At 43.1% G+C, this 25,610-nt stretch overlaps 1 protein-coding gene across 1 annotated transcript in view; it reads left to right on the top strand.

Moving 5' to 3' along the window:
* LOC106607687 (collagen alpha-1(XII) chain) overlaps nt 1-25,610 on the top strand; it is a 93,846-nt gene that overhangs the window by 20,374 nt on the left and 47,862 nt on the right. The window contains 19 exon segments of the mRNA XM_014204895.2: nt 3,101-3,370; nt 6,178-6,444; nt 6,975-7,167; nt 7,273-7,397; nt 9,688-9,837; nt 10,016-10,135; nt 10,690-10,854; nt 11,007-11,153; nt 11,864-12,003; nt 15,667-15,799; nt 17,483-17,628; nt 18,370-18,499; nt 19,721-19,857; nt 21,009-21,138; nt 21,689-21,828; nt 22,004-22,136; nt 22,267-22,287; nt 22,920-23,059; nt 25,302-25,431. Of these exon segments, the coding sequence (XP_014060370.2) occupies nt 3,101-3,370; nt 6,178-6,444; nt 6,975-7,167; nt 7,273-7,397; nt 9,688-9,837; nt 10,016-10,135; nt 10,690-10,854; nt 11,007-11,153; nt 11,864-12,003; nt 15,667-15,799; nt 17,483-17,628; nt 18,370-18,499; nt 19,721-19,857; nt 21,009-21,138; nt 21,689-21,828; nt 22,004-22,136; nt 22,267-22,287; nt 22,920-23,059; nt 25,302-25,431 (2,817 nt within the window).

Genomic DNA, 25,610 nt, shown 5'->3' with positions numbered 1-25,610 from the left:
GGAAAAGGAAGACTTCTGACTTGGAGTTCACATTCCTTTTATTCTCACACTGAGGCGGTAAATTGACGGAGCACACTGTACGTTTTCCCCCACTAATTTAATATTTCGATGTGGTAGGAGGAGGACAGAATCATTGTAAGAAAACAAATGAAAAAGGAAATGTGGTGAGATAATGAATGTTAAAGACAGAGGAGGCGTATGGAAAGTGTTACCTGGGAAAATACTTCAAAGCTGTGTTAACGCTGGCCGCCTCCATACTGAGCACTCACCATCCACTTTCATCAGGGAGTGGGGATGATTAGGAGCCAAGACTGTGCCGGGAATCAAAAAGAACCAAAGCGAGGCATGGAAATTGAATCAACAACGAGCATAAAGGAAGTTGCAGGCCAAGTCAAGAGGTGGTTTACTCTTACTGGGACTCAGGCTCTGGAGTTATATGGTTGTCTTCCTTTAGGATAGATACCACCTTAGAATCCCCCCTCTCAGTGAGCTGAACGTTTTCTCCCTCCCCTATCTGGCATTTGTCAGAGTTTATAAAGGATTCAAGCTGCTGTTGTCTGACCCTCAAGGATGTCGTTAAGACAAACATGCAGTGGGCAGACTGCACTTCAGGACCTGCACTCTCCCTTCTATTGGACCAGGGTCTAAAGAATATGAAAGCAAGGTTCAAACGTCAAACATTAAGCTACAGCTTGTTTTGACTATGGTAATGAACTTTTAGGCCCTTTTGGCTTAGTATCAGTGCTGGATACAAATGCACGGCAGATTTCTCCGCTGGATAGAGTTTTGTCTTGAGTGTAGGACATTGCAACGTGCTTGATATGTCAAGGCCATTTAGAATTTCAAAGGCCTGAACAAAATCAATTCTGCCTGGTGTTGGAAGGTTACAGTGAGTGCAGATAAAATAGAACAGAACAATAGTGTATATATTTTGTTACGTTTCAACAATTTACTCATTTGATTGGCTTAACATTGTTATTCAATGTTATGCAGGCAGCCGTAAAATCACATAGTTGTTTATTCAGAAAATATTCAGAGCCAAAATAGTGGATAGTCTTTAGAGAGAACTTGCAAGTGCAGTGTTTAAAAGAAAGAGAGTTGAATTTACTGTGGTTTTGTTCAGTTTTGCCTTATAATAGGGTTGAGTGGGTTTCAGGCCGGGTCGCCGAGCGCCAGATTCCCTGCGAGAGCCGCCTGTGGTTTGATATTTAGAAAACCTCCAGACTCCCTCCCAGACATTGAAAGTGAGAGCTAATGGCAGTGGCTGCTGCTGTGCCTCTGTGGTGGAGACGGAGAGCCTGCCCATGTGGACTGAGGCAGTACATGTCCAGTAAAATGAAGGAAATTAGATTTTAGCCGGGACTGGAATGGGTTGCTTCAGAGGAATATTATGTTTGATAGATTCTTTTTGGCGTGGCAGTTGGAAAGACTTTTCCTGAAATCAGACGCAGCTTACTTGTTGATCTATAAAATTAAACACATGCTTAAAGTTAACATCTCTCCCTGTACAATTTTTGGTCAGAAAAAATAAATAAAAATCTTTCTTTCCCCCCTGAAGTATAACAGTACTTCCATATGTTTGTTTTTCAATATGAAAGAGGACACATGTTCACATGTTGATTTGATGGGGCGCCGGACGTTTGCGTTTATCGGTTAGCTTGTTTGGCTTCAGTGGTAAGACGAGAAAACGACAAAAGGTAATGGTTTAAGTCAGAATCTGCTCGGTGTACTCGTGGTGCCATGGTTAGATTGGTCACGTGTCTTACCAGTAAATATCCACCACTAGTCCTGCACTGGGCTATCCTAAAATGATTAAGAGAGTCTGTCTCGGATCCACCACACTATGAACCGAACTCAGGTTTTGATGATTCATGAAAATGTCATCTTGTATCTGGAGAGTAATACTGGCTGTGGTCCACTATAATCAGTTGACTGTGCAGTGCACTATCCATTACAATCCCAATATGTCCATTGGCAGAAAGTGAAGTGTTGTATGTCTAATGGCCACTCTCTGTTACATTGTAGTTACATTGTTGAGTTAGATCACTCGACCAGACCTTTTTCATTATTATCATAAACAGACAGAGTTTGTACTACTATGCAATGTTTTACCTCTATTCAACTCATGACCAATGTGGTGAGTTTGTTTTGCATCGCTCAGGTTCCCTGGGTCGGTTGAGCTATCGCCCTTAGGAGCAAACTCCACCCGGCAGTGGCACAGAGTGATGCAAAACGAATGCGCCCAATGTAACATATACAATGGAGATGCAGATTGTCACCGCCATTCACAAACCCCAGTCATGTCTATAGTCCCTGTAGACTGCTGGCTCTGTGCAGCATAAGCTCCATGTGTCTTTTCGCAGTAACATGAGCCATATGCACAGGAAATTAGTTTTGGTCTTGTTTAATGAAACAAATCTATATGTTAAGGCAAACATGCTTCCCTTGTCTGTTTTGTCACTTAGGAACAGTGGTGAGAACCCACAACATGACCATACTCTCCCATAGACCCATAGCTCCTGTCAGTGTCCTCCCTCCCTCCATCACTCTCTCCATCCATCCATCCAGTATATGAAGCAGATGTGCACTGTTGTCCTTTAGTTTATTGGGAGTCTCCTATAAGTCAGCCCATATGCCACAGGTCCAGTCGCAGTGAGAGGCATGTTTGTAATCCTAGATAGATATGTGGTATCTCTGCTGCTCTTTTGTCTTTATAGATGTGACTAGCTGTTCAACTATTCTGTCCTCTGGACACGGGTTTCAATGCTTTCCATTTTGAGTAGTCCAATTGGCCAGATGCAGTCAGACAAAATGGATGCTTAGATACAGCCGGGCTGTGGGGATTTGTCAAAGGCACTGAATTTCTATGTTGTTTGCAAAAGTGCATAATGTTTATGGTTCTAAGAACCCTTTTTACTTGTTTACGCAAGTTGATTTAGAGTTGAGCATTTTCTCTTCCTTTACTGAGAAGTGCATAAGGGCCTATCCATATAGTGTGTTGGAACGTTCATTGACTATCATTGACCAACCATTGTATCCTGTATCCTCTCCCAAATCCTCACCCAGAAATCTGATCTCTTTTCCTTTGTGTTCATTTCAGAACTGGGCTCCCCCAAGGACCTTGTCACCAGCGACGTAACGGACACCAGCTTTGCTGCGTCTTGGACGGCTGCCCCTGGAAACGTGAAGATGTACAGGATCCGCTGGAAGTCGTTGTACAGTGACGAGTCAGGGGAGAAGACGGTCCCTGGAGACGTCACCAACACTGTCCTGGATGGTCTGACACCCGAGACCCTCTACCAGGTGTCTGTCGCGGCCTTCTACGGCAGAGGAGACGGGGACCCACTGACTGGACAGGAGACCACCGATGGTAAGACTTAGTACACATTATCCTCCGTTCATTCTGTTTGTGGCCAGGGAAAGCTCTCAGTGTTGGACGTCAGAGGTGGACACAATGGCAGCATCCCAAATTGCACCCTATTCCCCGTATAGTGCAACACTTTTGACCAAGGCCCATATGGCTCTGGTCAAAAGTATTGCACTAAGTAAGGAATCGGGTGTCATTTGGGACACAGTCAATCTCTCATCACTGCTAAGGATTACCAAAGTAATGAGTCACTCAACTGGTGTTAGTTGTGGCGGTTTGGATGCATCCATGAAGCATTTTGTAGATCTGTAGAACAGTTTGAAACTCTCCTTGGGCCATCACATATATTTTCATACAATAGCACTATGCCAGTGCCAAGATTGAGATTTTTTTTTAAAACAAATTGATAAAATATGAAAATATTCCATTCCAGTGCTCATCATCCTCACTCTCTGGAACTCTTTTCTCTTGGTGTCGGGTATTTTGGAAAAAGGTCATTTCTAAGACTCCCTTTTAAGCTGTGGTTTGCAGTGGAAAGCTGAGGTGGTGACAGTTATTATGCATTATGTGTTCTAGAATCTAAGATAACCTCACTTTTGTGGAGGGGATTATTATTTTTTTAATTATGCATTTGTTGGCACATGGCGTAATGTGTCCTGTATACTGCTGTTAGGGTGCGTGGGAGCAGTATTTAGACACACTATCAAATCCACCAAACATCCCTCTATCCTACACATGGGAAATCACATTGATGGAAATGTCCTTAAACACTTGAGGAACCAGTGAGATGGTTTGATTAGACATTTGTAGATATGGAAAGTAATTTAGTTTATTGACTCTGGCAGGCCAAGTCAAGCATATTTTGAACAGTAAACAACCTTGAGACATTCTCAGGAGACCTCACCTTTCATATCCGTGCTTACCTCATTACGTTTGCACAGCGGAACCAATGGATCTCCGGTAACAGGGTTACAGGTTCATTCAGGTCAATCAACACATTGAGAATTTGGAGGTCATGTTTTTTCCACCAATAACAATCCTCCCAGTGAACGAATGAAAACTAGTGGTCCGACTTTTTTTCCTGGGATAATTAACTGTTTGGAAGGATTGCCTTTGGTTTGACTATTCTTCCGTGCCGAAATGGTGGAACAAATGCACCTTATTACATGGTCTATTGAGCTTAGCTTCATTCACAATAGGGGAAAGAGAAAGTTAAAGGTCCAATACAGCTGTTTTTATCAAAATATCAATTCATTTCTGGGTAACACTTAAGTACCTTACTGTGATTGTTTTCAATTAAAATTGTAAAAAATAAACAAAAATAACTTCTTAGCGAAGAGCAATTTCTCAAGCCAGAATTTTGCTAGGACTGTCTGGTAGCGGCCTGAGTGAAGGGTCTTAATTGGATGAGCCTAATGGGAGGGATATATTAACTGAAAACTAGCTGTTATTGGCAGAGAGGTTTGAAACTCTGTTTATTATTGGTCTATTGACTTATACCGCCTGGTGATGTCGCCAGGCAGGCCAAAACTCCATACCACCAAAATAGTCCGAAATTTCTGGCAGCCTTTTCAAACAGCTCTTACACTAAAAGGGCATTATCATAATTAAAAAAATGTCACATTATTATTCCTTACCTCATAGTGTGCAAATATACAGTTGAAGTCGGAAGTTTACATGCACCTTAGCCAAATACATTTAAACTCTGTTTTTCACAATTCTCTGACATTTAATCCTAGTAAAAATTCCCTGTCTTGGTCAGTTAAGATCACCACTTTATTTTAAGAATGTCAAATGTCAGAATAATAGTAGAGAGAATGATTTATTTCATCTTTTATTTCTTTCATCACATTCCCAGTGGGTCAGAAGTTCACATACACTCAATTAGTATTCGGTAGCATTGCCTTTAAATTGTTTCATTTGGGTCAAACGTTTCGGGTAGCCTTCCACAAGCTTCCCACAATAAGTTGGGTGAATTTTTGCCCCATTCCTCCTGACAGAGCTGGTGTATCTGAATCAGTTTTGTAGGCCTCCTTGCTTGCACACGCTTTTTCAGTTCTGCCCACAAATGTTCTACAGGATTGAGGTCAGGGCTTTGTGATGGCCACTCCAATACCTTGACTTTGTTGTCCTTAAGCCATTTTGCCACAACTTTGGAAGTATGCTTGGGGTCATTGTTTATTTGGAAGACCCATTTGTGACCAAGCTTTAGCTTCCTGACTGGTGTCTTCAGATGTTGCTTCAAAATATCCACATAATTTTCCTTCCTCATGACGCCATCTATTTTGTGAAGTGCACCAGTCCCTCCTGCAGCAAAGCACCCCCACAACATGATGCTGCCACCCCCGTGCTTCACGATTGGGATGGTGTTCTTCGGCTTGCAAGCCTCCCCCTTTTTCCTCCAAACATAATGATGGTCGTTATTTTCTGGAATTTTCCAAGCTGTTTAAAGGCACAGTCAACTTGGTGTATGTAAACTTCCTTCCCAAGGGAATTGTGATACAGTGAATTATAAGTGAAATAATCTGTCTGTAAACAATTGTTGTAAAAATTACTTGGTTCATGCACAAAGTAAATGTACTGACCGACTTGCCAAAACTATAGTTTGTTAACAAGAAATTTGTGGAGTGGTTGAAAAATGAGTTTTAATGACTCCAACCTAATTGTATGTAAACTTCCGACTTCAACTCTATCTAAAAGACAGCAAAATCACGTTTTTGACTTCACTGGGCCTTTAAGATAAACAGATTTGGGGATTTTTCTCAACATCCTCGCTACGAATCGAACATTCTCCTCCTCTCTGTCCTCAGTGTCTGCTGCTGCGAAGGCTCTGACTGTGTCCGATGAGACCGAGCGAAGCATGAAGTTAACGTGGATGGCGGCACCGGGGAAAGTCATCAACTACCGAGTGACGTACGTACCCACCGATGGCGGCAAAGAGATGTTCGCCAAGGTTCCTGGCACCTCCACCTCCACTGTGCTGAAGCGACTGACGCCCATGACCACTTATGACATCACGGTGCACCCCATCTACAAGCGGGGAGAAGGAAAAGCAAGGCAAGGAGTAGGAACGACACGTACGTTGGTCCATAATTCAACTCCATGAGATGAGAGACAGTAAGGTGCAGTGGGAAACACTGTGGGAGTGGGGCAGGTATCTTTCACTAAGGACACCTCAGAGACTTGGTTAATACACACATATTTTAACACACAAAGTTAAAAATATATATATATATGAGAGAGAGAGAGAGAGAGAGAGAGAGAGAGAGAGAGAGAGAGAGAGAGAGAGAGATCGAGATCTTACCACTTACTAACATATGGAATGACATTAGGTTCTTAGACACCGGAATAGCACCATATTCCCTTTGTAGTGCACTACTGTTGATGTGCATATGGCTCTGGTCAAAAGTAGTACGCTATATAGGGCATAGGATGCCATTTGAGACGCATGCTGGGACTCAAGACTTGTATTATGGACTAATGAGAAACTGACTGGAATGTGGGTTGGCTGATCTCATTGAAAAATGGCTAGCTTTGCCAAATATGAAGTTACGATCTTTCTTCATGAGTTTGAACTGATATGTTTGCTCTGTTTGTCCCCTTGTAGTGTCACCTTACAAAGCTCCCAGAAACCTGAAGACCTCAGACCCTGGCAAGACCAGCTTCAGAGTCACCTGGGACGCAGCCCCTGGAGATGTGCGTGGCTACAAGGTCACATTCCACCCCAGTGGCAATGATATCGACCTGGGAGAGCTGCTGGTTGGGCCATATGACAACACTGTGGTGTTAGAGGAGCTGAGGTGAGAGTCAGGAAGTTATAACCTCAGACAGGAAGTCTTCTGCCTTGTGACATTGGCACTACTTTTGAGGATAGTCATTTGAATCTTATCTCTCCATCTCATCAGGGCCGGAACCAAGTACTCTGTAGCAGTATTTGGAATGTTTGATGGAGGCCATTCTGCTGCACTGGCTGGAGAGGAGAAGACTACCCTCTCCGATGCACCCGATGTCCCATTGGAACCTTGGAACGGTAAAACCTTACAATACCATAACGTAACCAACAACCGACAAACAGACATTTGTTGCATCCTAAAGGGCACCTCATTTCCTAGCTTTGACCAGAGCAGTGTACTATATAGGGAATAGGGCGCCGTATGGGAGGCAGCCATAGAACAACCACTCAGATAGACACACAGACCAAACCACAGACACACAGTGTCCCAGCCACAGCCCATCTCTGTTCCCATCCGCGTTAGTAGAGCAGAGGAACGGCTTTCCCACTGTGAGTTACAGTATGACGCTAATCATCCCATTATAGGGAATTATGTGTCTGTCTAAACTAATCCACATCACAAACACATTGGAATAAAGCACCACATCACACTGCCATCAATTCTAATGAGTACTAATCACTTATAGCTGTTTGGCTCCAATGGCCTTTTTTCTGCCTCATATCATGTTAAAGGCACTTTCAAAAATCCCCCTATGATTCGGATCCTGGAGTGTTTGGTACCCTGATCGCGTTTTAAAGCATGTGCGAAACGCAATCGAACACTGACTGAAACGAATCCTGGACCTGCATGAGTAGCGGGTCCAAGATCCAGGACCAGAGTACCAGGTACTGTGACGCGGCAGCGCGAGTCGGGTGGAAGTTTTTTGCCCGTAATAAACAAGCTCGCTCGCTAACGTCATGGAGAATGTTCGTCTTGCTAATCGCACATGAAACAATAATTTTTCTGGTCTCGTGAAAGCAAAACATATTCTGTAGAATTCTCACAAACGCTCCAGGAAACTGAACCAGGGTACCAAATTTCATATGGTACATATGATATTTATCACGCTGGTGATAAGCAAGACATTATGATATTTTTAGGATGAATTCATTATGGGTGATATGTCTTGACCTCCTTTTTCTTGCAGTGCCACTGTGTGATGACTTACACTCCCCCACAACTCCAAACGTTCAGCATGCCAAACATGTTTGTGTGTCTTTTGCCACAAACAAATATTTCTCATCACTGTGCCCATTTGACCCAGCAGCCATATTGTTTCTTCCTTAATCGTTCCTGACATGCAAAAGTTAATATTTCTCATTTTTACTTCGCAAAAAAAAAGTTAGTAATGGAAATAAGTTTCTCTGCTTTTAATTAGAGATGTTTTACAACCAGGAGAGTATGCAGTGCACCCGGGCTGCCGCGGAGCAGAGCTCAATGCGGCTAGGAAAATGTTTCTCATAAAAGACCCTAAGAGAGCTGCTGACCTTGGCCCGAAATTCCTCTCAGTAATGGGGAGCAGACACACTGACACACAGTGACACACTGCCCACCGCACCGATCAGAGCAGAGCTAGGGACGTTCCAGTCCACCATGAGCAGACGTAAGTCGTTAAGACGCCTCTACAGTGTCTTACTGTCTCAGTTGATGACAGGTGGTCTTGTTGGGGAATGTCTCATAGACTTACATTGAGCTTACAAGCCTTTTGTTTACCCGTGTTGTGTAACTCAAACAAACTGCTTCCATATATAACCAGATACACATTTTACGAGGGGCGATCCCCTACACATCGTCAAGCACCTGTTTCTCCGTGCTGCGGTAACAAAAGTGGGTAAATGTTTGTTTTCTCCTCTAACCTGTTTTCAATTGCAGATACAGTGGGCAGATTGCATAGCTCCGTGTCTGAACGACTCTGGGACCTTTTGCTCGGCTGCAGGACGAGCGAGCAACCACCCTTTCACCCCCACAGGTGTCGAGTAGTGAGCACAGCAGGAATGTGCAATGACTCGGGGTGAGGAGTCTCTCGTATGTCGTCTGTGAGCTGGTGGCTCTTGTTGTTCAGAGGCAGGGGACAAACCCAACGACAGAAACCCCACAAGCATCCCGAAGAGCTGCAGGCATCAAAAAGCCTTTTGGATATACACAGAAAAAAAAGAGGAAAAAAAAGAAGATGGACCCCCAGGGGAAAGAAAATAGTTGATCCCCCTGCAAGAGAAAAATACTGCTGCAAAACGTGTTGAAGCAATAGATAGTTTATTGTAGAAACATTATTGTATAGCACGTATAGTTTTTTAGCATAGTTATTGTGATATTTGTAATGCCTTTCTGCCTCCTGCTTGTTGATGTCTGTATTTGCTGTGTGTATTTTGCCTGTCTGAAACGTTTTTTTTTTATTATTCTATTGTTATTTGGCACCCCTCTCCTCGTCCCTTCCTACACACATCCTCTCTACTGTCACACTACATGGACTGTACTAAGTGGTCCCATCCGAGGGGTGTCCATGGTATCAGGCCTCCCTTTCACGGCCCTCTCCTCCACCCCTTACAGAAGCCAAGTGTAAGAGCCAGGCCAAGGCTGACATCATCCTGCTGGTCGATGGCTCATGGAGTATTGGCCGTCTGAACTTCAAAACCATCCGCGCCTTCATCGCTCGCATCGTTGGTGTCTTTGACATCGGCCCTGACAGAGTCATGATCGGTAATCTCTCTTTTGATCAAATCCCATTGGCAATGTGTACGATGGCATAGGTTCATCACCCAACTCAATTGAGTTTTATCTGGACTTGATGCCATAATTGAAAATCAATGTTATATTCTGAACAATCACTTTGATTGGAGGTAGGTATAGTCTCATGCTGTGTTGTGTGTGTCTCCAGGTATGGTTCAGTACAGTGGAGACCCCAAGACTGAGTGGCATCTGAATGCCCACCCAACCCGTGATGGGCTGCTCAAAGCTGTGGCTGACCTGCCCTACAAAGGGGGAAACACCATGACAGGTGACGTATCATCAAATGAAGGGATAACTCAGAGCTGTCATCTGTATTATAAACCGAACCTAACTTAACTTACCTTAACTTAAAATAACTTCACTTAACTTAATCATGATAAAAGTCCAATGCAGATGTTTTTATCTCAATATCAAATAATTTCGGGCTAACAATTAAGTACCCAGTGTGATTGTTTTAAATTAAAATGGTAAAAAAGAAACAAAAATAGCTTCTTAGCAAAGAGCAATTTCTCAAACAATAATTTTTCTAGGACTGTCTGGGAGTGGTCTGAATGGGGAGGGGAAAACTGAAAACTAGCTGTTATTGGCAGAGAGGTTTGGAACTCTCTTCCTTATTAGTCTATTAACTAATTTACCGCCTGATGATGTCACCAGGAAGGCCAAAACTCCGTCCCACCAAAACAGTCTTTTCAAACAGCTCTTACATTAAAATGGCATTATCATAATTTTCATAATTTCACAGTATTATTTCAACTTGTGGAAATCATATAAAATACATACTGCACTGGGCCTCTAAACAATCTCTCGAATGTCTCTCTGTAGGTATGGCCTTGAACTATATCCTCACGAACAACTTCAAGACCAATGTGGGACTGCGTAAGGACTCGCGCAAGATCGGTGTGCTCATTACTGACGGCAAGTCGCAGGACGAGATCATCACCAACTCCCAGGTGCTGAGGGATGAGAACATCGAGCTCTACGCCATTGGTGAGTGGCCCTCCTTGTGTATAACTCAAAACCTGTCATGGTTCAGCTAATCATCAGGTCGTGACCATGTCAAGTGAAAATAGACATTTTACAATGAGAAGGTTTTCAACGCTTGGACAAAAGTAAATATTGTGGTGTTGTGTGACTTTTAGGTGTGAAGAACGCTGATGAGAATGAGTTGAGATCCATTGCCTCAGACCCAGATGAGATTCACATGTACAATGTGAATGATTTCTCCTTCCTGCTAGACATAGTGGATGAGCTCACCATCAACCTCTGTAACAGTGTGAAGGGTCCAGGTACTGTAAGGCCATCTCTCTATCTCTCTCTCTCTCTCTCGCTCGCTCTCTCTCTCTCTAATTATCTAACTCTTTCCCAATCACTGAGAGAAACATGGATTTGTGAAGCAATGCTCAACTTAAAGTTTTGCTATTGTAAAATGATTCTCCTGAGTCAAGCTGTGTATTGTACTTGGTACAGCAGTTAGGGGTCTTTCTAATCTAAGATGCCAAAAGCAGCACAGATGGCAGAGAGCAGGCATTAAAAAGCTATTTAATCTGTCACCCAGAACAGGCTGTACTGATCTCTCCCATCAGTTGCATAAATGGATTAGCATAGAAGGTAGAGAATAGCAATAAGAGCATGAGACGAGCCAATAAAAAGACAGATCGAACGCCAACACTTGGATTTTGTCTCGAAGGTTGCCTCACACACTTGATAAATTGAGTTTCTTCACTTATGTTAAATAAGGTCCACCCACTTGATGGAAACTTTTTTTTTTTTTGGACGCACTCCTGTCCTTAAATCAAATTTAGGAGGAAACACAATGGTGATTTACTACACGGGGAGGGAAACTATTTCCTAAAGAAGACTTTTGTCTGATATATAAAAACAGCTCCAACAGCCCTGTGTCAATGAGGCTAAGGTGTTCGGGACAGATTTGTGAGAGTGTTATAGTGCATGAAATATTTGACGTGTTTGCTCACATTCCCGCCCGCTTCTCGTGCAGGGGGCCTAGACCCGCCCACTAACCTGGTGACCTCCGAGGTAACCCACCACTCATTCCGTGCTACCTGGACCGGGCCTGAAGGTCCTGTGGAACAATTCCGCATCGACTACATGCCCGTGGTGGGAGGAATCACCGAACAGGTAAGCCTGCAGTACTGTACCTCACTTACCTCACCAAGTTCAGCACATCTCTCCAAGTTTACTGCATTTGAACTGAAGAGCGTCAGCTCTCACAGCTCCCACACCTGGTTTAGATACAGTACACTCAAAATCGAATCAAATCCAACTTTATTGGTCGCATACACCGTTTAGCAGATGTAGCGGGTGCAGCGAAATGCTTATGTTACCAGTGCTAACAATGCAGTAAAATGTCAAACAGTACACAATAATAATAATAATACAAATTGAATAAATAAATCAAGAAATGTCGGAACGAATCCAATTAATATCCAAATTGCTCTGTAACAGTAATCCAAATGCAATCAATATGCAAAAACACCGGATGAATGTACACAATATATACTAAGAATGTTATGTACAGCATTAGATACTGTATATTAGAGTGATCTATGTAAAGAATCCAGTATATAAATAAATATGCGGTGTGTATAAACAATTGAACTAAAATGCAATGTACAGTAGTAGAAATAATAGATAGAGCTATGTTGAGAATACAGTATTCAAATACGCATGTACAAAACCCCATGTCAAAATGGATAGAATTGCTGGAAATCAGCTTCAAATTTTCTACTGCCTGAGCTCCTGCTGCTCCTATAAAATATTAGCTCAAAAGTATTGTTGAGCTCCTCCACCTAAATATAAACAGTACCAAACATGAGTACCGGCACATATTTCAGTCCAAGTCAACCGCTGTATGTATGTGAATGGTGTGTATAGACAGTATATGAATAGAAAAGGTTCTGTTTGGCACTAGTTATATAGGATGAGCCATGACTAGAATACAGTATATACATATGAAGTCTATCAGTATCAGTGTAGTGAGAATGTTACAGAGACGTAAATATCATACCCCTCAAAAAATATTATAACCTCCCCTTTTATTGGTAATGGTGAGAAGTTAGCATGTCTTGGTTGGTATGATCTTTGTGCCTCTGTAACTTTCTCACTCATCATTATTCACGATTCATTCATCAGTATCCGTAATCATGGTAGCATCCACATTAATGTAGAAGTGTTCAGAGACTAGAAGTGTTCAGGGACTAGATACATAAAGTGCATTAATTTCGAAACAGTAAAACATATATGTTTGAAAATACCCTCAAATAAAAGGTGACTTTCTGTACTGTCGCCTAATATGAAACATTTGATTGAAATCCAAAATGCTGGAGAATAGAACCAAACTAAATGTTTTGCTTCACTCTCCAAATAAATATGCAGATGATTGTATAACAGAGAATTGTCTGTATTATTCCTTTTGTTCTGAATTCCTCTCTCAGACCTCTATGGTTCGTCTTGCCAGAGGTGGTCAGGGTCACTTTGGCAGTGGTCTCATTTCACTCTGTTTATCCAGGAGTTTCTGAAGGAGGAACTGCCTTCTATGCTGCCTAACAGGAGATTCCACGGTTATCCAAGTGTTATCCACAGTGAATTGTTTGCTTTTATCCATAGTTGTCATCCTCAATCCATTTCATCGCGTTGATCTGATTCATTTGGCTCTCTTCTCACCCTTGAGAAGTGGACAACGGTGGCTGAGGCAGACCTGCATTCAGTTTCACTTAACCGTCTGTCATTTATGTCATTAGAAATACAGGAATGGATCTATTCCATGCTTTGCTTTCATTGGCCCTCGTCAGGGTTTGGGTGGTTCTAGTGAGCCCTGTCTGAAAGCGAGACCAAAGACTTTCCAATAGGCCTCAACCTAAGACCAGACCCAGTCAGTTTAATAATACCTTTTATTTTAAGCACTTTTCTCAACTCCCAAAGACACGTTACATATACAAGAAAATCAGCAGGATAAAAAGCAATAAGTAAATAAAAGTACACTAAACGTGAGGACAGACTAACCATGGAGTACACTAAACATGATAACAGATTAACCAGGCAAATGAACTAGACCGAGGATAAAAGCTAAAACAACAGAGAATGCGGGTAAGCCCGTGTGAAGAGGTGTGTCTTTAGTGTGGATTTCAATATGTGTATGGATTGTGAGGTTCTGACATGGAGAGGGAGGGAGTTCCAGAGTTGGGGGGGCTGAACTGCTAAAGCCCGGTCTCACATGGAGCGGAGCCTGGTGCGAGGGATGGTGAGGAGGCTAGTGTCAGAGGAGCGCAGTGAACAGGTGGGAGTGTAGGGGTGCGGAAGTGAGTGCTTTGTAGGTGAGCATGAGCAATTTAAGGAGGGACCTATTTTGAACTGGGAGCCAATGGAGTTTGATGAGGGTGGGGGTGATGTGGTCTCAAGGTCTGATGTGTGTGAGGACTCGTGCAGCTGAATTTGGAATATGTTGAAGTCTATCCAGTGTTTTAGCGGGGAGTCCATAGAGAATGGCGAACACAGTAGTCCAAGTGTGATAAAACAAAGGTGTGAATGAGGGTTTCAGCATTGGTTTCAGCATTGGGGTCAGTGAGAGAGGGTCTGAGTTGTAAGATGTTTTGGAGGTGGAAGAAGGGTGATGTTCTGGACGTGGGGTTCAACTTACAGAGTGGGGTCAAATGTAACACCAAGGTTCCTGACTGTGTTGTTGGAGTGGATGATGCAGCCGTCGATTGTCATGTTGAGTTGACCCAGTTTCTTGATGAGGGAGTTGGGGCCCATGAGCATTATCTCTGTTTTTGTCATCGTTTGAGTTTAAAAAAGTTATTGGTCATGCAAGTTTTCAATTCACGGAGACAGTCTACAACAGAGAGGGGTGACATAGTGGAGTGGGGTTTGTGTGGATGTGGATTCGTGTGTCATCTGCATAACAGTGAAATCTGAGTTCAAATTGACGGAGGATCTGGCCAAGGGGTAACATGTAAATACTAAACAGCAATGGACCTAACACTGAGCCTTGTGGGACACCTTGTGATACAGGGGCTGGGGCAGACCTGCAGTTGCCAAGGTAGACAAACTGTTGTCTATCAGATAGATAGGAGTGGAACTAGGCAAGGAGTGTTCCGGAAACTCCAAGAAACCTCTTCATGCGGTCAGTTAATGGCAGACAGTATCAAATGCTGCAGACAGGCCCAGGAGGATAAGGATGAAGACGTTGACAGCATCAGCAGCACAGAGGAGGTTGTTCACTACCTTTACCAAGGCAGTTTCAGTGCAATGCATAGCCCGGAAGCCTGACTGGAAGGGTTCGGAAAGATAATGAGAGGCCATGTGTTGAAGGGGAGGTTTGAGATAGGCCTGTATTTTAGACTTGTTACATAACTTCTCCTGCTAGAAATGGATTCTTGGCTATCCATCCATTCTCCCTCATTTCAAATGCTTGCATTGGACACCAAAAAGCTTCTTCACACAAATAAATCAGATTTCACTTTGAATTTGATGATATGCGCTCCGTTATCTTGGATAGACCTCTGAAATTTTGAAGAGAGAGTATGTGTGCGAGAAGATGTTAGTTTTGTTTTGGGTTTCCTAAATGTGTGCCATATTAGTTGGAACATTTGCTTTTGACCTGCTGTAATTCCAATATAATCCCATGACGAATTTGAAACTACTGGCCAGACTACGTCACGTAGGGGTGACCTGAGGTTGCTGTTTATTTTCTGCTCAGCTTTTTGGATCATCCTCCTGTTATACTTGGATTTTGAGGTGGGGTTTCCTGCATAACGACCGTGTTCCTTTTGCACTCCTCAGATGATTGTCGATGGGGCGGTCACCACTGTGGTCCTGACCAAGCTGACCCCTCTGACTGAGTATGGGATCAACGTCTTCTCTGTGACCGGAGGGGAGACCAGCGAAGAGCCACTGAAGGGCATCGAAACCACCTGTAAGTGTTGCAGCTGTTCTGCTCCCTCTCCTCTCTGTTTTGTATTCCTCTTCCTCCGTTTCCTCACACAACCTCGTCCCAATTACCCAGAGTAAACCTTGTAATTACTTCCTGGAAAGGTGGCCCGGTTCAGCCAATCCAATAGCCTTATTTGGAAGTTGAATGACTCAGCAGAGCTTCAATGATACACAGGAAGTGAAATGAGATGAGTTTCACAAAGACGTCTGTCGGGGGGACAGGGATGATTAAAAAGGAACTTTAATGTGGGGATAGCAACGCCACTCCAAGGAGTTCCACTGGTGTAGGAGCGCATTTGTTTCATTACGGTATACGATGCTGAAATTAACTACATCCCCTGCCCTCCATGCTCATTAGGCTGTTTTAAATGGGTTGAACATGGATGAAACTTGTTTGTATTGCTCTTGGAGGCGTATTAAACAGGGTTGTTTACACCACCAGGGTTATATTGGGTGTATATCTGATTGGTGGCTGTAAAGTGTTAAACAACAAGTTCCCATAAGGTTTCCCATTGGAAAATGCACAAGTGGGGGCTTCTTATGAGGAGAATAACCATTGTTCTCTCATTCTTGGCCTCATTAAAAGTGTCTTAAGAAAACTGACATAATTTCACATGATGGTTAAATACACTGACCACTTTCATTGTTCTATTTGTACTTAATAGTGGACGTTGTTACTTTTTGAAATGTGTCCCTTTGATTTTCATGGTGGACGTTCTAAGATATTTCTCACTCTCATAAAGCATGGTTATTGTTTTGTCGCCCGCCACTTGGACACCGCAATAGTAGGGTGAGATCACCACAGTTTCCTTTATTTGTCAGTTTAAGCTAACACGTTGATCAGTGGTGGAAAAAGTATTTTATTAGTCATACTTGAGTAAAAGTAGAGATACCTTAATATAAAATGACTCAAGTAAAAGTCATCCAGTAAAATACTACTTGAGTAAAAGTTTAGAAGTATTTCGTTTTAAATATACTTAAGTATCAAAAGTAAATGGAATTGCTAAAATATACTTAAGTATCAAAAGTAAAAGTAAAAGTATAAATCATTTCAAATTCCTAATATTAATTTACTACATTTTTATTTACAGATAGCCAGGGGCACATTCTAACACAATTTACAAACGAAGCATTTGTGTTTAGTGAGCCCGCCAGATCAGAGGCAGAAGGGATGACCAGTTCTCTTGATAAGTGCATGAATTGGACCATTTTCCTGTCAAAATGTAATGTGTACTTTTCAGTTCCAGGGAAAATGTATGGAGTAAAAAGTACATTATTTCTTTAGGAATGTAGATTAAGTAAAAATTCGCAAAAATATTAGTAAAGTACAGATACTCCCAAAAAACTACTTAAACTGCTCGTCCTTCAAAATATTTTTACTTAAGTACTTTTCACCACTGACGTTTGCATCCCAAGTGGCACACTATTAGTGTGGCTCAGCCATAAACACAGAGATGTGGGTGGCTGGGTTGTGTTGTGGATGTCAATAGACTAGAGTTAGGTGGGTAGCTGTGGTTGTAGGTTTTCCAACATTTCCAGACGATGGGCAGGGAATCTGCTCTCCTGATGTTAGGGTGGAGCTTGTTCCACTATTGGGGTGCCAGGATAGAGGAGAGCTTCGACTGGTGGAGACTAACTGTGGGTTTCCTACCTGTTCTCTCCACAGTGCCACTACCCGGGGTGATCAAGTTGACTGTATACGACGAGACCATGACTACCTTTAAGGTCAAGTGGGAGAAGGCTGAAGGGGCGACAGGCTATATGCTGCTCTACCGTGCCATCAATGCCACTGTGCCCACTGTGGAGAAAGAGGTGAGTAGGAGAACACACACACACACACACACACACACACACACACACACACACACACACACACACACACACACACACACACACACACACACACACACACACACACACACACACACACACACACACACACACACACACACACACACACACATACATATCCTGGTGGAGGACGCATTGGATAGGAGCTCCATGTGCATGGTCAGCATATCCCCATCCAGTTTATAACTCCTTGAAGCCAAGGCCTCTGCTAGTGGGGCCTTACTCATTCCAGATGGCAATATGATGATCTCTGCACAGAGCAGGAAGTGGACGTTTACAGTGGTGTTCAGGCAAGGCCTACAAAAAACAGACCCGTTGGACCCATAGGGTAATGGGAAGGACTAGCTCATGCTGACCCTCTGCAGATGATTTTTTTCACCAGTGAAGTCATTGAGATGATATTAACCAAACAAAATCTCAACAAATGCTGTATATTTTGAACTGCAGGCTGGCAAGACGTAGTCTACCCTTTAGAGGGATTTCAGTATGGACTGAAGGCAGCAAGGCAGGCATACCTTAGGAGACACACAGTTAGCACTGTGAACCAGGTGTTCAAAAAGTGTCCTTTTGACAAGTCCTGTCTTGTTGTTTTGTTCCCCTTTGTCGTCCTGCCTGCTCTAACACACACTCTCTCTCTCTTTCTCCCTCCTCTCCTTCTCTCCCTCTCCCCTTCCGCCCTCTCCTGCCTCCCCTGCTGTGCAGGTACGAGTTGGGGCAGATGTGAATGATGTTCAGCTGAAGGAGCTTATCACCGACACAGCGTATACACTCACCCTGTTCGCCCTACATGGAGTGGCAGCCAGCAGCCCCCTCATAGACCAAGGAGTCACCTGTATGTTCCTCTTATCTCTGTTTCTCTTTATGCCTCTCTCTTTCTCTCTCTCTTTCTGTTTCTCTTTATGCCTCTCTCTTTCTCTGTCTCTCTTTCTGTCTCTCTTTATGCCTCTCTCTTTCTCCGTCTCTCTTTCTGTCTCTCTTTCTGCCTCTCTCTTTCTCCGTCTCTCTTTCTGTCTCTCTTTATGCCTCTCTCTTTCTGTCTCTCTTTCTGTCTCTCTTTATGCCTCTCTTTTTCTGTCTCTCTTTCTGTCTCTCTCTTTCTGTCTCTCTTTCTGTCTCTCTTTATGCCTCTCTTTTTCTGTCTCTCTTTATGCCTCTCTCTTTCTGTCTCTCTTTATGCCTCTCTCTTTCTGTCTCTCTTTATGCCTCTCTTTTTCTGTCTCTCTTTCTGTCTCTCTCTTTCTCTGTCTCTCTTTCTGTCTCTCTTTATGCCTCTCTCTTTCTCTGTCTCTCTTTCTGTCTCTCTTTATGCCTCTCTCTTTCTCTGTCTCTCTTTGTCTCTCTTTATGCCTCTCTCTTTCTCTGTCTCTCTTTCTGTCTCTCTTTATGCCTCTCTCTTTCTCTGTCTCTCTTTATGCCTCTCTCTTTCTCTGTCTCTCTTTATGCCTCTCTCTTTCTCTGTCTCTCTTTATGCCTCTCTCTTTCTCTGTCTCTCTTTGTGTCTCTCTCTTTCTCTGTCTCTCTTTGTGTCTCTCTTTGTGTCTCTCTCTTTCTCTTTTTCTGTCTCTCTCTCTCAATTTTAATTTCAATTAAATTTAAGGGGCTTTATTGGCATGGGAAACATATGTCTACATTGCCAAAGCAAGTCAAATAAATAATACACACAAGTTAAATAAACAATAAAAAATGAACAGTAAACATCACACTCACAAAAGTTCCAAAAGAATAAAGACATTTCAAATGTCATATTATGTCTTTTTACAGTGTTGTAACGATGTGCAAATAATTAAAGTACAAACATAAATATGGGTTGTATTTACAATGGTGTTTGTTCTTCACTGGTTGCCCTTGTTGCTGTGATGGCACACTGGTATTTCACCCAATAGATATGGGAGTTTATCAACATCTCTTTCTCCCACCATGACCCTATAGAACTGTGTACTACCTTGCAATACAGATGGGTCTAAGACTCACTAACTTTCACTCCCTTTCCCCCTCTACCACACTCTCTCTTTTCTCCCTCTCTATCCCTTTCTCTGTCATTCCTCTTACCCAGTGCCCTTGCCACCATCGGGTAATCTGAAGATCACTGGTGTCACCCATAGCGCCATGAAGCTCAGATGGGACGCCTCCCCGGGGAACGTCCTCAAGTACATCATCACCTACAAGCCAGAGGAAGGAGAGCTCAAAGAGGTAACACTAGCACCACACATTTAAACAGGCCTGTCGCTAACATAGAATTTTCCTTTCAATTTGAATGGTTTTGAAACACAATCTCTAGCTACAGCAATAAATAACATGTATGGTTAAGCCCTATGGGCCCTGGTCAAAAGTAGCACACTATATAGGGAATAGGGTGTCATTTAGGACACACACATACTGTCATCAAGGTTCTACAGTGGTGCCATGAGGTCATGGGAAAAGCGTTAGTGAGGAACTCAACGTTCTCTATGATAGCTTAGCTGTTTAGGGAAGGCCACTGAAGTCTGGGGGTTATAATAGCAGCTCTTTCAGTAGACTGGGATCTTGACTCCATGGGCAGGCCAGCACACGTCGATGTGGGGAAAGAAGCCTACTGGCAGTCAGAGAAGACCCTGTTCCCAGCCACAGACTCAGAGATATATCACTGGCGTCACTCGTCATCATTTCTCACTTACATTTAAGAGACCGCCAAGCTGTGAAGAAAGCTCAAAATTGATGTTGAAGGAGGTGTCTCTTTGGACACCCACAAAAGAACCTCCAGAAACGACTGATGGATGAGCTATGGGTCTCCACTGGATACATCCAACCAGATCCTCTCATGGATAACATCTGAAGGCTGCTGTCTCCAAAGTAGCCTCTCTCTGTGGATTTATGTTCTAAGGTCTGCCCTGTCGGTTGCCACAGATTTTTCCTCTACGTTACAATTGGAGAACTATCGCTGTTATGGACACCTTTTTCTTGATTTTTTTTGTCTCGAAGTTTGAAGTGGAAACTGAATTGAAAGAGACATTTATCCGCATTTCTGCTGGAAGCTTTTTTGACTTCAAGGGTTTTTCCTACCATTAAACATCCTCTGGAATGACCAATATAGCCTCAGGACTTTTCTCAGGACACGTACTATTATTCATAAGGCTTTTCTCAAATGATCTGATGACGTTTAGAAATAACAAGGAAAGAAATTGGAGAGAAGAAAGAGGGGGATTTCACTTCGAGAACATTGTATTGGTTAACATCAATGTTCAAAATGGGACAATCAGAGTTTATGTTAATGTTAGTAGTGGTAGTTCACGCTAGCTGCTCAGCAAAAATACGGTTGTTCATTGTTTGTTGACCCTATAATCACAATACCCCTTTTCTGCCAGGTTGAAGTCAATGGTGATGTAACATCCCTGCCTCTTACCAACCTCATCTCTCAATCTGAGTACGACGTTGCTGTCACCCCAGTTTACGCCGAAGGCGTTGGAAACTCGATGCTTGGCCAAGCCGTTACAGGTACACAATCGTTTGTGGGATTTATCGTTTGGCTGACGAGCAGTAGATTAGAGATGAGTGTGTCTGTATGGTGAGAATTGAGTGTGTCTGTATGGTGAGAATTGAGTGTGTCTGTATGGTGAGAATTGAGTCTGCAGATCCTCCTGGGATTCAGCCTCTGCTCAGTCATTTGTCTTTCTAGATGAAGCCCAAACATGAAGCCACTGTTCCCTGAGGGTGTGTGTGTGTGTGTGTGTGTGTGTGTGTGTGTGTGTGTGTGTGTGTGTCTAGTTAATTGTATATGGCCCTACAAAATGTTTGTGTGTGTCTGCTGTCACTCACTGCATGGGGCCTTCTTCATCATTAATCACAGATGATTTGAGGACATTTTGTTTTCCACACACGCATGCAAAAACCCATTTGTTGACGATTGATCCAAAAAATGGACTCGCAGTGAAAATGTTCCTCACATGGTTTGCAGCCCGTCTGATGAAATGGCTTTGCCTCATCTCTCAGGACTTCCTCACAATAATCACGTCTCCCTCTCACACGTCTCTGTCCATGTGTACAGATGTCGTTCCTGCCCCGCAGAATCTGAAGTTGTCCGAGGTGACCCAGACCTCGTTCAGGGCCACCTGGGAACACGGGGCCCCTGACGTGGCCCTCTACCGAATTGGCTGGACTAAGAAGGGAGAGAACAACTTCCAATATGTACGTTGATCAAGTGGCTAGCCGACGGTGATTGTTGACTGGACTATCTACTGCTATAGAGCGGACATGATTGAATGTAGTGGTGAAATGTGACTGTTTATGCTTTCTCTCTCACTCGCTCTATCTTTCCCTCTCCCTTTCTCACTCCACCCCCCCCCCCCCCTCCCCTCTCCAGTCTATCCTGAACAGTGATGAAACGTCCCATGATCTGGAGAACCTGGACCCGGACACCCTGTATGATGTCACCGTCACGGCCATCTACCCAGACGAGTCGGAGAGCGAGGACCTGATTGGCAGCCAGCGCACATGTAGGTTCACCCTTCTCTTCTTCTCCTCTGTCATCCTCCTATCAATTACATTCACGTTTTCCAGTTAGACCCCAGATGTGGTCCACAGCGTGTTGAAATAACCTGTTGTCTTAACGTTCTCTTTTTCCAGTGTTAAAGATGACTACACCTGGTATGTTATTTGAAACGGAGAAGGACATTGTCATTGTAATATTCATGACTATAATTATTATGGTAATGCGAACGATAATGAAAGTGTTGTTGATGGAAAACACACTTAAAAAAAAAAAATATCATCTGCATGTGCATTGATGTGCCTTTAAAGAGCTGCAAATGCAAAAGTGGGAGGACTGACCCGCAGAGACCGGACGTTCCACCACAGACACCTCATTGTCCACCATTTGTCATAATATCATTTCTCATGTCACTTAATGTCGTTTTTCATGCCGCAACGTTGTCAATCCTCATGTCTTTAATGTCAAGCCTCATCATGTCACAATGTCTTCCTTATCAATGTCCCCAACATTGGAAATGCATGTGCCATGTTTAATGGTAACCTTACCGGCTGCTTCACTCTCCATTTGTGGCGCTTATGTGTACTTCATCATCAAATCATGTGTCCTCGTCACCAAATCATGTGTCCCCATCATCTCACCCCCCATCATTACCGTCATTGCTTCATCCAGCTTCATGACCCCCAAGTGATCATTGGGAATTGGTAAAGGCTGTGTCATGTACCCTACAGCCATTTTATATACATTACCACTGTCTTGGGTCAGTGTATTGATTGTAATGTGTTCCTAGCTCCCACTGGACCTCCGCAGAACTTGCAGGTGTTCAACGCGACCACGGTCACTCTGACAGTGAAGTGGGACCACGCTCCAGGCCCCGTCCAGAACTACAAGATCTCCTTCCAACCTGTGGCAGGAGGCAAAGCTCTCTCAGTAAGTCACACAACCTCCAGTAGTTTCTTGAAAAATGTGAATAATTCTAACTAAGAGTGTATTTTGAGCAACTGATAAGCTTTGGCCGCCCATGATGTCCTGACTACTAAATCCTTTAACTTGATTAATTATGCCTTCTGGGTATGATATCTCTCAGTTAACTCACCTATAATTTAGAGTAGGTTGTTCTTACTTTCTGGTCTGTAAGTAAGCGGTGATGTTAGATGTTATCAGTGTAATTTCTCCAATGTGCCTGAAGTAGTTTAACCCCAATGATGAAACCGGGAAAATCTGTGCATCAGTACTTCCTAAGGCCAACAGATAAACAGCCCAAAACCTTAAAGGGATAGTTCACCCAAATTACAAAATTAAATATTGGTTTCCTTAACCTGTAAGCAATCTATGGACAAGGTATGACAGCAATCCATGCGTTGGTTTAGTTTCCACACTGTTTCCGCACTGTTTCCACATGCTAACGTTTGAGCATTTATGGCACAAATCGCATTCAAGTCATGGGACCGATGTTAGTATTTTTTGCACATCATGTTAAAATTCAACAATACATTTGAGATACTTTTGGATGATTTGGACATGACGTGCAAAAAAGGCTAATATCGATCCCATGACATCAATGGGATTTGTGCCACAAATGCTACAACGTTAGCATGTGGAAATAGTGCCAGGAAAACTAAACCAAAGAATGGATTGCTGTCATACATTTTCCATAGACTGCTTACAGGGTAACGAAACCAATATGCCATTTTGTAATTCGGCCAAACTATGCCTTTAAAGTCAAAGGGCTAAATCCGTGTGCATAGAAGTACTGAAGCATTTCTGAATTGGTTCATTGTAACATGAAATCCCTTTCCTCTTGGGACCCACTAGTGGTCTCCCCCCCACTGACAAGAGTAGTAAGTAGTAGTCCCGTGTGGCTCAGTTGGCAGAGCATGGCGCTTGCAACGCCAGGTCTTTGGGTTCAATTCCCACAGGGGACCAGAACTAAAATTTATGCACTCACTACTGTAAGCGTAAAATGTAAATGTAGTAACAACAGGCTCTTTTGTCTTCCTGCACATCGTTAGTTTGACATTTGATTATGACATTGTCTTCCTATCCGGTCTGTTTGTGTACTTACTGTATCTGGCTGCCAAGCCCACATTCCTAACTGATAACTTAATTGTGATCAGCGACGGAAATCGCTTGGGAATTCCTTTAGGAACTTTTTGGGGGGTCTTTCGGTTGACAGTGCGCTAATATGAAAAGAATTTGGTTAGTTAAACATTTTTCTAAGTGTCTCTGAGAAGTTATGACAGGGCACCCCAAACAAGGTGTCAGTTCTCTAAACCGTGATCTCAACATGACACCATGGGACAGAGCTGTTGCATGTATATCTGATCCCATCATAGCACATTATTGGTATTATGGTACTGTATCTCTGTACACTTAAAACAGTATGGAGACATCTTCTGCTGTGGGTGTGAAGACGTGTTGATTTAACGTAAGCCATATAAGCCGGGCATGACATTCACACTTGGGTGATATGAGGATCCTCAAGTGCCTTTCTCTGATATGATGGTTTAGTGATGTCAAAGTACAAACGGTGGACGTGTTGCTTAGGCGAGCTGCTAAGTAGATATGTCAGATATAAGCAAATACGATGGAAATTCTATTGCATGTCTTCCCCTCAATGGCTTTAGCGCTTCCTGCTGTCAATAGTTGTTGCTTACTGTAGTGCCCATTAATCGGCATGATGTTGCAACGTAAAAGGCTTCCATAATGTCTAGTGTCCATCAAGACCATTTCGTCTTCCCTTTATATACTACTTGTTGATGAACAGAGTTGTGTGAGAAAGGCAATTGTTTTCTCCTAAGGTGTTTGAATGAGCAACTCTGTTCACACAAATGGCATCAGGTAAATAAATGATTCATGTATTGGTTGATCATAGAGAAACTCAATTGCTGCTTTGATAGAGTTGGAGTTTACATTGGTCACGTTTGGATGGCTTCCCCGTGACAGTGTAGAAGAACTCTGCTTGGCCTCAACTGCCGAGGTAGCTAGCTAGTGAGCTTCGGGGCATTTTGTCTCAGAGCCGAGGAAAGCGCCAACCATTGAAACAGTGTTACTTGTCATCCATCTGTCAGCCCTTTATAACGAATTGCTCTTTTAACTTTGAAGTGAGATGTTCTATCCTCCCAGAGACATAGAAAAGACTCGGACTGTTGACATGTTGTCTCCCAAACAGACCCAGGTAGGAGGGAAGAAGAACAGTGTCATCCTCCAGAAGCTGACACCTGACACTCCCTACTCTGTCACCGTGGCTGCCATTTACCTCAGCGGAGAGGCCAAAGACATCTCAGGCCGAGGGAAGACCAGTAAGTGGACCTGACGACAGGAACTCTGGAACCATCAGACGTATAAAAAGGCCAGAGAACACCCATAACATTCTCCCAATAGATGTATCATTTTAGAGTACAATCAATAGAGAAGATAGGATTTTGACTTCAGTTCAATCAATAGAATAACAAGAATATACAGTAAAATGTTTGAAACC

Source organism: Salmo salar, chromosome ssa06 (assembly GCF_905237065.1).
Source record: "Salmo salar chromosome ssa06, Ssal_v3.1, whole genome shotgun sequence".
NCBI classification, from domain to species: Eukaryota; Metazoa; Chordata; class Actinopteri; order Salmoniformes; family Salmonidae; genus Salmo; species Salmo salar.
The sequence above is the reverse complement of the archived record's forward strand: the minus strand, read 5'-3'. Positions and strand labels throughout refer to the sequence as shown.